At 41.7% G+C, this 12,115-nt stretch overlaps 1 protein-coding gene across 1 annotated transcript; it reads left to right on the forward strand.

The window, feature by feature from the left end:
* Positions 1 to 1,282: 1,282 nt before the first annotated feature.
* LOC311000074 (GTPase IMAP family member 9-like) lies at positions 1,283 to 7,349 on the forward strand (the record flags this gene model as incomplete). Its single annotated transcript, XM_083990708.1, has 5 exons — positions 1,283 to 1,307; positions 1,414 to 1,467; positions 3,211 to 3,940; positions 6,830 to 6,917; positions 7,245 to 7,349. The coding sequence occupies 5 exons, from the start codon at positions 1,283 to 1,285 to the stop codon at positions 7,347 to 7,349; spliced, it is 1,002 nt and encodes a 333-aa protein (XP_083846834.1).
* Positions 7,350 to 12,115: the final 4,766 nt, after the last annotated feature.

Below are 12,115 nucleotides of genomic sequence, written 5' to 3' on the forward strand. Positions count from 1 at the left end.
CCGAGCCGCGGTGGCCGACTGACCCTCACGTTCCGCGGCTAGAGGCTGTGACACGGCACGGTGCATCTGTGTTATTGTTGTTTAGTGGCGCCCCCCCCGCCCCCGCTGGTGGTTTTGTGAATAGAACAACAATTGTTGTATATATTTATCTTATACGAGCCCTTTGATCCAGAAATGCGAGTGTGAGGAGAGCGACAGACACAAACAGAGCACCTTTCATAAAAGACGCTCTATCTCCTTTTCTAGAAAAAAAGGAGGGATTTTGGTGAAACCCAGCCATGTTTAGCTTGACTTTTCTCAGGAACAGAGGCACGTAGAAACAAACGGTTTGTGGCCATTTGAAGCATAAAGTTTCACCTTTCAAATGAGCTACAGTATGTGTTGGTGGCAATAATATAGAATACACTATGGCTCTACATAAAAAGTCAAAAATGGTCTAAATTGCCGCTACACTTGACTAAAACTTTGGAAAGGAGTGCGGCACTCAATGAGTTAAAGTTGGTTCTAATGAGTGGCCTGTTGACTGAAGACAGGTACTAAATAAACCAATAGTTGGTTGTGGTGGAAATTTCCACAACAACAGTAAGTGTCATCACCTTTGTATTGGAACTGGATTACTTGAAATGCTTTCTATATTTGTATAAAATACCAGCTACTATTAACACATTTTGCTACAGGAACCACAAGGTTTTTTCTGTTCCCCTTCTTTTTTGTCCTTTGTTCATTTCATAAACATTGTAATAGGTGTGTGTTTGGACCCAAATGCTGTGCAGCAGAAGTACATGTGTACATCAGAAGTTCATGAGGTTTAGTCGAAGTCAGCAGGGCAATTGAAAGACAGGTGGTGGCAGACTGCAGGTGAGACGCTGGCAACAGAAAACAGGTAGGTACTGGCAGAGTTTGGGTAACAGTTTTGTCAAAGTTTGTGAAGAGTCTGTAAATGGTAGCTGAGTGCTCAGGGGTGAGAATACATACGTAGATGGCAAGTTGGGTTCAGCGTTGGGGATGGGAAGTGCACAGCTCAACCAGGGGAATCTTGAAAATAACAGTAGCCTACCGGATTTTTAAGAGATGTGGAGATCTGGAACTCACCAAGGGTGGTGGATCTGACGGAGACGTTTTTGATTTTGCGCCAGTGGGGTGTGGCCATTGTCCATGTTGTTTATAGAAAGACAGAGCTCATCTTTACCCACTTCAACATCGCATCTGCTCTGCACCGAACAGAACAAAAATGAGTGGCTTCATCACCAGATTGAGTAAGTTACACAGCTGTATTAATGACATGAACTTTATACATGGTTTTGAAGGTGAGAGCAATTCCATTTAAACACATGAATAGAATAGAATAGAATAGAATAGAATAGAAAAGAAAAACGTTATTGTCACTTTAATTTATGTATCTTTTATTCTCAGTGTCTGTTCTCTACAACTGTGCTCTCACTGTCTGGAACTGCATTGTCAAATCTGGTAAGTCAACATACAATGTGATATTTATCTTTTTTTATTTATTTATTTAGCACAAACAATATCATATAAAAAAAACAACATGAACAATCAACATTACTGGGATGTGCAAAGGGGAGGTATGAAACCCAGGAGGGCTTATATGAAAACCTCACCCAATTATTCAAAGATCAAATTTGTTACGGTTTAAAAACAATAACATAGGAGAATGATTGAACAATAATGAAAAATAAGTAGAAAAGTAAGAGATTAAACAGTAAAATATAAAGAAAAAATTCAAAATTCAAAATACGTACATAAATGAATAATAATACAAAACAAAAATAATGAATAAGCTCATAAGGAAAGAGTAAGGAGAAAGAGAGAGAGAGACAAAAGAAAAACATGACAATAATTGTCTTATGTTTGATGGTACATGGTTTGACTGATGAGGTACTTTTTGAGAGCCTTTTTAAATGATGTTAAATTAATAAATTTTTTTCAGATAGTCAGGTAGCTGATTCCAGAGACGTGGACCTTGATAACGAATTGAAAATTGACCAAGAGCAGTTCTAAAGAAGGCAGTGTGGAGGTTGGAAGAGTTTTGTGTCTGGTAGCTATGGACTTGGTTGTTGGACATAAATATATGAGAGAAACTACGAGGTAAAATATTAATTCTATGCTGAAACACAAATAAACAGATCTGATACACATTGATATCATAAACATTCAAGAAATTAAGTTTTTGAAACAGTGGACCTGAACTTGCAAGTGGCTCAGAGTATGTAACCATTCTAACAAATCGTTTCTGTAAAGTAACAAGGTGTTTGAGGTTTGTTTTGTAAGTGCTTGCCCATACAAGATTGCAAAAGTGAGAAAAGGATATATTAAAGTATAATAAAGTGATATAAGGATTTTTCTGGGTAAAACATGTCTTATCCTGCTGATGACACCAATGTTCTTGGCAACTTTGTTACAGATGAATGATATATGTTTTTTCCAATTTAATTTTTCATCAATATAAATATGATGAATGATTGAATATATAGACATCTTTATCATAAGGAATCTTTTTTTCATAGAATACTATTGCTAATAATTAGATTTTCTCTGTGTCACAACACCAGCCAAATATGGATTAACTCTCCAGAAGCATGATCCATTTTACATCTGTATGTTTTAGAAATGTACATTTTGTTTATATTTGCAGCCACTGCAGAGCACCGTCAATACACAGTCTTGTTGTGAGCAAAGGCAAACTTTCCTACTCCTATTATGCGGTGTCTCTCTTGTGTACACTGAAGCTAACAAAGCATAACACCACTCCTTTGTGTAATTTTAGACAGGATGGTAAAACAGGATGTGATATGCGACACAGCAGCTCCTGTGAGTCAGACTATCGGCATTTTATTCCTACCTTGAACATGCTGTAGGTAGTAAAACACAGTGCTAAATATGCAGATTTTTAAGTTTTGGTTTCACAAATACACAAAACTGCATAACAATGCAAATTCATCTGCAAATTAATATGAGCAGTATTAGAATACATTCTTCTGGGATGCCATCCATGGATGTAAAGAACTTCCAATTCGAGATGTAGAACTATCCAAGTACTGCATCATTCATTGACACCCACTTATCCTGATAAGGTTTTGTCAGTGGTGTCAAATGCTGAGTTTAAACAGCTTTTTTACAGCAAATATACAAAGAGAGGATGAAGAGAGGGTGAAAAATGTATGGAATTTATGTTGGTCCTTCTTTTTCCAGTCTTCAGGTCAGAAGCTATCACGACCTTCAACAACAATGAAGTGCTGAGGATTGTACTGTTGGGGAAGACTGGAGTAGGAAAGAGTGCTGCAGGAAACACCATATTAGGACAAACGCATTTTGAATCAGAGTGTTCCCCTAGATCTAAGACTGCACAGTGTAAAAAGGTCACTGGTGTAGCTTGTGGTCAAAGGGTGGCTGTCATTGACACCCCAGGTCTGTTTGACACCCAGCATGCTGAGGAGGAAACTCTCAAAGCTATTGCTCAGTGCATTTCTTACGCTTGTCCTGGTCCTCATGTCTTCCTGATCACAATCAGCCTGAGCAACAGATGCACAGAGGAAGAAAAGCAGACGGTGGAGAAGATCCAAACACTCTTTGGTCAGGATGCAGACAACTACAGCATGGTTCTCTTCACCTATGGTGACAAGCTCAAAGAGAAAACTGTGGAGCAGTACTTGATGGAAAGTAAAGACCTGCAGGAACTTGTGGCCAAATGTAAGGGGCAGTACCATGTCTTCAATAATGAGGTGAAAAATCAGTCACAGGTGACCAAGCTGCTCGAGAAGATTCAAAAAATCAGTGTGAAGAATGGAGGAAGCTACTACACCACGGAGATGTTCCAAAAGACAGAGAAAGCAATTGAAGAGAAGAAGCAACAAATCCTGAGAGAGAGACAAGAGCAACTGCTGAGGGAGAAGGATGAGGAAACGAAGAAAATAGAGGAAATGTATGAAGAAAAAATAAATAAAATGAAGGATGTCCTAAAGAAGAGTGAGTTACAAGCTGCACGTGATAGAGAAGTGATAGAAAAACTGGAAGAACTGGAGAGGCATCATATTGAGAGAGCCAGACAAGAAGCAGAGAGGAGCAGTTCTATCATGGTTACTATATACGTTATTGCCAGAAGCTTTATTTCTGCTTTAGAACACGCAGCCGAGGCAGGTTTGAGAGCTGCTGTGGATGTGTTAAGGCACCGGTATAAGATTATGACTTAGCTCCAGTGCTGGGCAATAAACTATTCCAGCACTGGTCATACTTATGGGGGCTGTAACAAAAATATAAAGGTTGCAATCACTAAAATTCAAAAAGAAAGGGATAATCACTGTGCAGAATAGGAAATACAAACAAATCCCTTCATATATTTTTCTTTTTGTCAGTTTTCAGCTTTGGTCTCAATTTATATTTTAGCTGTTCATTCATAGCTTTTACTCAAATGTTTGATCATTGGTTGTAGATAACAATATAATGTATGGTTGTCAATTATTGTTTGTTGTCTCTGTTGTATTGTATTGTTCAAATATTTACTAATTGTGTGAGCATCTGCCATTGTAGTGCTTCCGTGTGATTAAAAATGTTACTGATTTCAATCAGTTTCTAATGATAATCATGTACGTAATTTTGTTTTATTCTGTTGTTCTATTGTTATTCCATTTTATTATTTCTCATGTTGTATATACAGTACATGGAACCCAAGGATGGTTGTAACATTTTAGACATGTCTGCCGGTGTCTCAAGGCTCTTTTAGTGCATTCAAAATTGAATAAAAATATGTGTCTGCTATTAAATGCTGTGCTCTTTCAGCAACATATAAAAAATACTAATTGGTGTTGTAAAGAGGCGCAAGACTGTGTTATAGCACCAACACCTGGTGGACAAACACACCATGACAGAGAGAGGAAGACCTAGGTCAGCTAAGCCATGGGCTGAAAATGTTGTATTTATGTAAAGGAATGTGATGACCACTCATTGGCTGATTAACAACCAATTATATCTTTATACTGTGGGGTGGGTTATATTATTTTTACTTTATTTTTGAATTTATTTTATTGAACTTTTGTGTGTATTACATCTATTGTTTTCTGTTTGGGAAGAATTGTACCCTGGCATCAATAAAGTGATTCTGATTCTGAATTCAAGAGAGCTTTCATTTCATTTAATTTTCATTTTCATTTTTGATTTATTCCATTCATGGTTTACATACTTCACATGGTGGCACATATTTACACAATGTACACATAGTCCCCATAAAGGAAAAGGGGCAGGATGAAGAAAAACTTATAGTACCTGCCCCTCTCTATAGTTATAATTGCATTGACTTAGTATCAACTCCAATATTATATATTATTTCAAAAAATTAAAGATGATGAAACATATAATAATAAGTTAACAAGAAAACAAACAAGCAAAAATAGCAGTGGACACAGCTCGTCTATCTATGTTTTCTTTTTTCCCTTCTTTTTCTCTTTCTCCTTTTTTGTAGGCGCTTATTTTTTCTTTTTTAAACATTTTCTTAAACTGAGATAAACTTGCGCAACTTTCAATTCCTTGCTTTGTGAATGCCATAGTTTTACACCTGCAACAGAAATACAAATTTGTTTTAAGCTTAGCTTTGCAAATGTATGTTTAAAATCAAGCTTCAGTCTGTTATACTCTTCCTCCACCTTGAACAAGTTCTGTAAATGTTCTGGTAATGATCTGTTCTTTGCTTTATACATTGTTTTTAAGGTCTGAATATCTATTAGATTGGCCACTTTCAATAAACCTGCAGAAAAAAAAGAGGGCTCTCTGTTGCCTGAACAACTCTTACTCTTAATCTATAAGCGATAATACTTAATATACAACAGCCTCAACTTAAATGTCTTCGTTCATAATGCGTTAGGGGGTTAAGGGGGCTAAGGTTAGGGTTAGTCCAGTGCTAAATTAAAATTTAAAGGGATTGTTCAACATTTTGGCAAATTCGCCTATTGCCATAATCGTTATGGTCTTAGCAGTAGGTTCATTACCTGTCTACTTAATTGTCTACTCCTAAAACTGTAGGGATTACACATGGATGTATTACAAAACCATGGGATTATAGCAAAAGGCGAATTTGTCAAAATGTCGAAACATCCCTTCAACAGAGATAGCCAATTTCAATAACGTTGATTCAGTAAAATTTGTAACATCACTACTGTGTAACCCCTCAAATAAAATGAAATGGAATAAATCAAGAATATGGTGGGCCTACACACACTCACACAAACAAACACTTGTTCAAAAGAACAAATAGTCAACACTGCACTTTCTCTGGTCGTCATCAACACACACACCAAGTGTGAGGTGGATCAGGTGAAGCTCACTGGACCAGAGGACGTTTGGTCTCAGTAGGGAGACCACATGAGCTGTGATGTCATCAGTGACATCACAAAATGAAGGATCAAAGTCATAACTGACTGAAAAAAACAGCCCAAAGAGTCCAAAAGACCAGAGGCAAAAGTACCAAACAGGGCAAGGCAAGAGCAGGGTGAAAAATACGAACAAGAGGTCAAACACAGAGATACATAGAGTGGGAGAAAGCAAGAGAGCTGGGAACTGAGGAAGATTGAACTAAACAGGAAGTGGACTAAACAGGGATGATGTTTGACTCGTCAGGTGGAAGAAGTTTGAAACCTTTGGAACCAAACATCAAAGGCATCAGGACCCTTGATGACATCAAAGGCACATCAACACTCCCAATGATTATGACATCATCAGTGACATCACAACCTTGCAATCAGAGTTTGTAAATAGGGCCCATCACATCAAGGACCTTAGTTTCTGACAATGCCACGCAGACGCAGACGTTCCTCTCGCCCAGTCCGCAGACGCAGGAGACCCCGCAGGTCTCCAGCGCGCAGACGCAGGAGGGTGGTCCGCCGCAGACGCTAGGCAGCTCAGCTAACCCAGTAAACATGTAGTACCATCATATGTTTACTGTAACAAACACTTGTCAAAAAACAAACAAACAAAAAAACAAAACAAAAAACATACCTGAGTGGTTGCGGTCATGTTGGGGCCCTTCTTCGCAGTCTATCTGGGGCCACCTTGGGGGTGGTCCTGGGAGCTGGTAACCTACCCATCATGTGGGTTGTTTGGGTCATGTTGGGGCCCTTCACAGTCAAATGCCAAAACACAGAAGAACACGCTCAGACAACAACTCATCTATGAGTCATACCATGGCATAGGGGCTGGTTCTTCTGTGTTATGGACCATTGTCTGGGTTGTTTCTGCAGGTGGTCGATGTGATCATGGTCTATTCAGCTGATCTTCAGAGGCTGGAGGAGGAACTAACACGTGTGGTCGAACTTCAACTTAGTGGCGTGTTGCTGAGGACGTGAGGAGGTGAAGACCTGTCTTTATCAGCGCCACCGATTGCACAGTCTGAGGGTGGACTGGCCCCCATTCATACCTCGTTCCATGTGATGACCCACACAATGGTTACAACGGCTTTCTGGGTCACCCCCAGGGTGTCAGCCCCACCTGGGAGAGCTGAAACGTCCTGAGGAACTGAGGAGAAACCCAGTTGGTTTCAACTTCAGCACTTAATGACTTTGATCTTTAGGGTTAGTGATGACATCACATTTATGACTTTGATCCTTCCTTTGTGATGGCATTGATGACATCACAGCTCATGTGGTCCCCCAGTTGAGACCACACGACCGGTCCAGAAGGTGCAGTTTTGACTTTTCTTTTTTTTTGACAAGTTGTTGTTACAGTAAACATACGATGCTACTACATGTTTACTGGGTTAGCTGAGCTGCCTAGCGTCTGCGGCGGACCACCCTCCTGCGTCTGCGAGCTGGGGACCTGCGAGGTCTCCTGCGTCTGCGGACTGGGCGAGAGGCTCTTCTGCGTCTGCGTGGCATTGTCAGAAACTAAGGTCCTTGATGAAATGGGTCCTATTTACAAACTCTGTTTGCAGGGGGTTGTGATGTCACTGATGATGTCATAATTACACGGGAAAGTTGATGCGCCTTTGATGTCATCAACAATCCTGATGCCTTTGATGTTTGGGGTTTGAGGCCTGCACCTCCTCACGTCCTCAGCAACACGCTGCTAAGTTAAAGGTCGACCACACAAGTTAGTTCCTCCTCCTAACCACCTCTGAAGATCAGCTGAACAGATTGAGATCATATCGTCCACCTGGGGATTAATAATTAATAAGTAAGTGTATCATATTCTATTGTGTTGAAGAGTTAAACATCAAAGGCATCAGGACCTTCGATGACATCAAGGGCACATCAGCCCTCCTATGTGATTATGACATCATCAGTGACATCACAACCTTGCAAACAGAGTTTGTAAATAGGACCCATTTCATCAAGGACCTTAGTTTCTGACAATGCCACGCAGACGCAGAAGAGCCTCTCGCCCAGTCCGCAGACGCAGGAGACCTCGCAGGTCCCCAGCTCGCAGACGCAGGAGGGTGGTCCGCCGCAGACGCTAGGCAGCTCAGCTAACCCAGTAAACATGTAGTAGCATCGTATGTTTACTGTAACAATAACTTGTCAAAAAAAAAAAGTCAACACTGCACCTTCTTGACCGGTGGACTTTCATTTTTTGACTTCAAAAAATGAAAGTCCACCAATAAGAGCGCGTCACCATTGTTTGTGGGGTTCGAGGTCTGCACCTCCTCACGTCTTGAGCAACACGCCGCTAAGTTAAAGGTCGACCACATGTGCCAATTATGTGACATCAAAGGCATCAGGACCCTTGATGACATCAAAGGCACATCAACTTTCCCAATAATTATGACATCATCAGTGACATCACAACCTTGCAAACAGAGTTTGTAAATAGGACCCATCACATCAAGGACCTTAGTTTCTGACAATGCCACGCAGACGCAGAAGAGCCTCTCGCCCAGTCCGCAGACGCAGGAGACCTCGCAGGTCCCCAGCTCGCAGACGCAGGAGGGTGGTCCGCCGCAGACGCTAGGCAGCTCAGCTAACCCAGTAAACATGTAGTACCATCATATGTTTACTGTAACAAACACCCATTCAAAAAAAAAAAAAAAAACATACCTGATGAAGGACCAGATGTGCAGTCCATTAGGGTCACGTTGGGGCTGTCACTACCCGATTTGCATCTCTACCCGATTTGTGACAATACTGGTCTGTGCATGCGCAGACCGGCCGCCATCTTGGACAGCTGCCTACGGCAACTCCACTTGGACAAACTTCATTTGGGCACTGCCCGATTTGCGTACAAGCGGAAGTCTGCTTAAAGGAGTATTATCGCAAATCCAAATCCTTAATTCGGCCACTAGATGGAGCCAGGCGGAGCTTATCAGATATAAACAAGTGGCCAGCTGTCAGAGAGAGAGAGCAGCCGGGCCGGCTTGGATCATAACAAAGACAAATGCTGCATTTGCCCCACGGACACTATACTTTTGGCGATTTTTTTTGTAAATTTAGTTATGGCTCCCCCCGACCCATCTTTTGCATATTTCATCTTATTTTATGCTATTACTGCTGTATTTGCGATAATGCTCCTTTAAAGTTCTGCAAATTTAAAATACGGTACTGTGAAAATGATTTTTTTTAAAACGCGGACGTCCGTCATAAGACAGCCGCGGCAGACTCGTTTATTCAGTGAGTGTTGTGGTAGTCGTGATTGTTTGTGGTTGTCATCATGGTGATGAGGCCGGCGAGAAAAGACGAGAGTAAACACTAAAAGTTCGCCTCTGTTCCTGTTTTCTGAGCATCAAGATCCATACCACTACAACGAACCCTCAATTTAAATTACTAATAAAGTTTTTTTTTTTTTTAATAAAAAGATAAACCGTCTCTGGGCACGCACATAGGGCAGTGATCCTAAGTCAATTCAACTAAGTTTGTCCAAGTGGAGTTGCTGTACGTAGCTGTCACAAATCGGGTAGCGATGCAAATCGGGTAGTGACAGAGGCCCTTCTCAGCTGAATGGTAAAACAGAGAGAAGAATAAGCCCAGCAACAACTCATCAATGAGTCATAGCTGGTTCTTCTGTGTTGTGAAGAGAAGAGAAAACCAGCACCCTCCAATCAGCTCCTTTTAACTTGAAAAAGACTTCGGTCGAAACGTCTGTCCTGCCTGCCTGTCCTACAATAAAAAGTTAAAAGGAGCTGATTGGAGGGTGCTGGTTTTCTCTTCTCTTCTTGTTTGCCTTGGCCGTGCACCTCCACATGAGAGTTTTTTTCTCCTTTTTTGAGATTCAGGGTGAGTGCTCACTACCTCCGTTCTGTCTTCTGTGTTGTGAGCCAATGTCTGAGCAGCTTCCTCTGTGGCTCTTGAGTGCCCTAACGACCCACATGATGGGTAGGTTAACACCTGAGAAGAAGTCCAGTTGAAGCCAACTGGACTTCTTCTCAACTGCACGTCATGTGGTCCTCCATCACATAGACATGTATATATGTCTATGTGTAACGGATGTGCACTCACTCCACCTATAAAAGACGTGCTAACCAACCTGCCAAGTGGTTGTCAACCTCTTGGCGAAGAGGTTAGCATCGTCGCCTCCGGTGCGGGAGGTCGTGGGATCGAACCCCACCTAGGGCAGGCCGTGAGAAACACAACGCAGAGGGCCAGATATGACATCGGCTACATATGCTCCGTCAGGTGTGTTTTTTTTTGTGTGTTTTTTTTTTGACAAGTGTTTGTTACAGTAAACATATGATGGTACTACATGTTTACTGGGTTAGCTGAGCTGCCTAGCGTCTGCGGCGGACCACCCTCCTGCGTCTGCGCGCTGGGGACCTGCGAGGTCTCCTGCGTCTGCGGACTGGGCGAGAGGAACGTCTGCGTCTGCGTGGCATTGTCAGAAACTAAGGTCCTTGATGTGATGGGTCCTATTTACAAACTCTGATTGCAAGGTTGTGATGTCACTGATGATGTCATGATCACATGGGAGAGTTGATGTGCCTTTGATGTCATCAAGGGTCCTGATGCCTTTGATGTTTGGTCCCAAAGGTTCCTGTTGATGCAAAGCGGCTACAGCCACCACCCAAAACTCCAGCGCTCCACCCTCAGAGAGGCGCCACCTCTAGCTCCCCCACAGGAAACAGACAGTGTAGCTGCCTGGCACCGTGAAGCCAAATCCAAATCCAACATAAGGTTTCAATAAATAGAACAATAATTTAGCAGCAAACAAATTCAGCACATCCAAAAGGCATTTACCTGCTCCATCAGTGTCATTAGTGCGGCCTGTAGAAGTCGAAGGCTGAATCTCCTTCCCAGTCCCCACGAACTTGAATTTACTCCTTCTCAATCTTGTTAACTTGACGTCTGTTTTCATTGATACAGAACCAGGCAAAATGGAGAGATTGCATGTGGAGTTGAGACATTGGTGCATGCTGACCCTTGGTGGATGCATGCTCATGCAACTCCCACTTGAAGTGGCCACACCCCTAAATTATGCAGCAGTTTAACTTCCTGATAAATATTTGAACGAGTGAGTTAAGTTTTTTTTTTAAATCACCCTGGAACAGTTGTCATGACATTTTCTGTAGAGACCAAAATTGTTTTTGTATTTTTATTTCTGCTGTGAAGATTTGGGACTGACTCACTGCCAGAGACTCCCTCTAGTGGCCATTTGAAGAACTGTCGTTTTTGGCGTTTCTATGTTGGCTTCATGTTTCAGCCTTGGATGTCGTCCAGAGGCGTGTGACCGATGAAACGTTTGTTTTGGTGCGAGAGATGTCGGTGTTCTAGTGCACAAACTAGAGGCAGCGACAATCATCTACAGGATCTTTAAAGTCAAACTGCCATCAGGCAAATAACCCACACTGCTCTCTGCGTATATAAATATTCTTTATACATTACATCCATGTTACATTCAAAAGAAATAGAAATACAGCCAACAGCAAAAGTCACATTCAAGTTATTTCTGTGCTGCACATTGCAATGTCGTCACCCAGCCTCCTAAGGCACAAAAAAAATCAAATGACCCTAAGTCGAGAAACAGAACCCCCAAAACCCGTCCACAACCCAAACACCACAGGGCCCCTGGAAGCTCAACAGAATGGCATACACACAGATCAAAACCACAATTTTCAATACAGTTGTATTTATACCGGCACAAACCATCTGAGGATCCGTCCTTTTGATGGCAGCCAGCAAACTCTCTG

This window comes from Trachurus trachurus (assembly GCF_905171665.1).
Source record: "Trachurus trachurus genome assembly, chromosome: 17".
Taxonomy (NCBI): domain Eukaryota; kingdom Metazoa; phylum Chordata; class Actinopteri; order Carangiformes; family Carangidae; genus Trachurus; species Trachurus trachurus.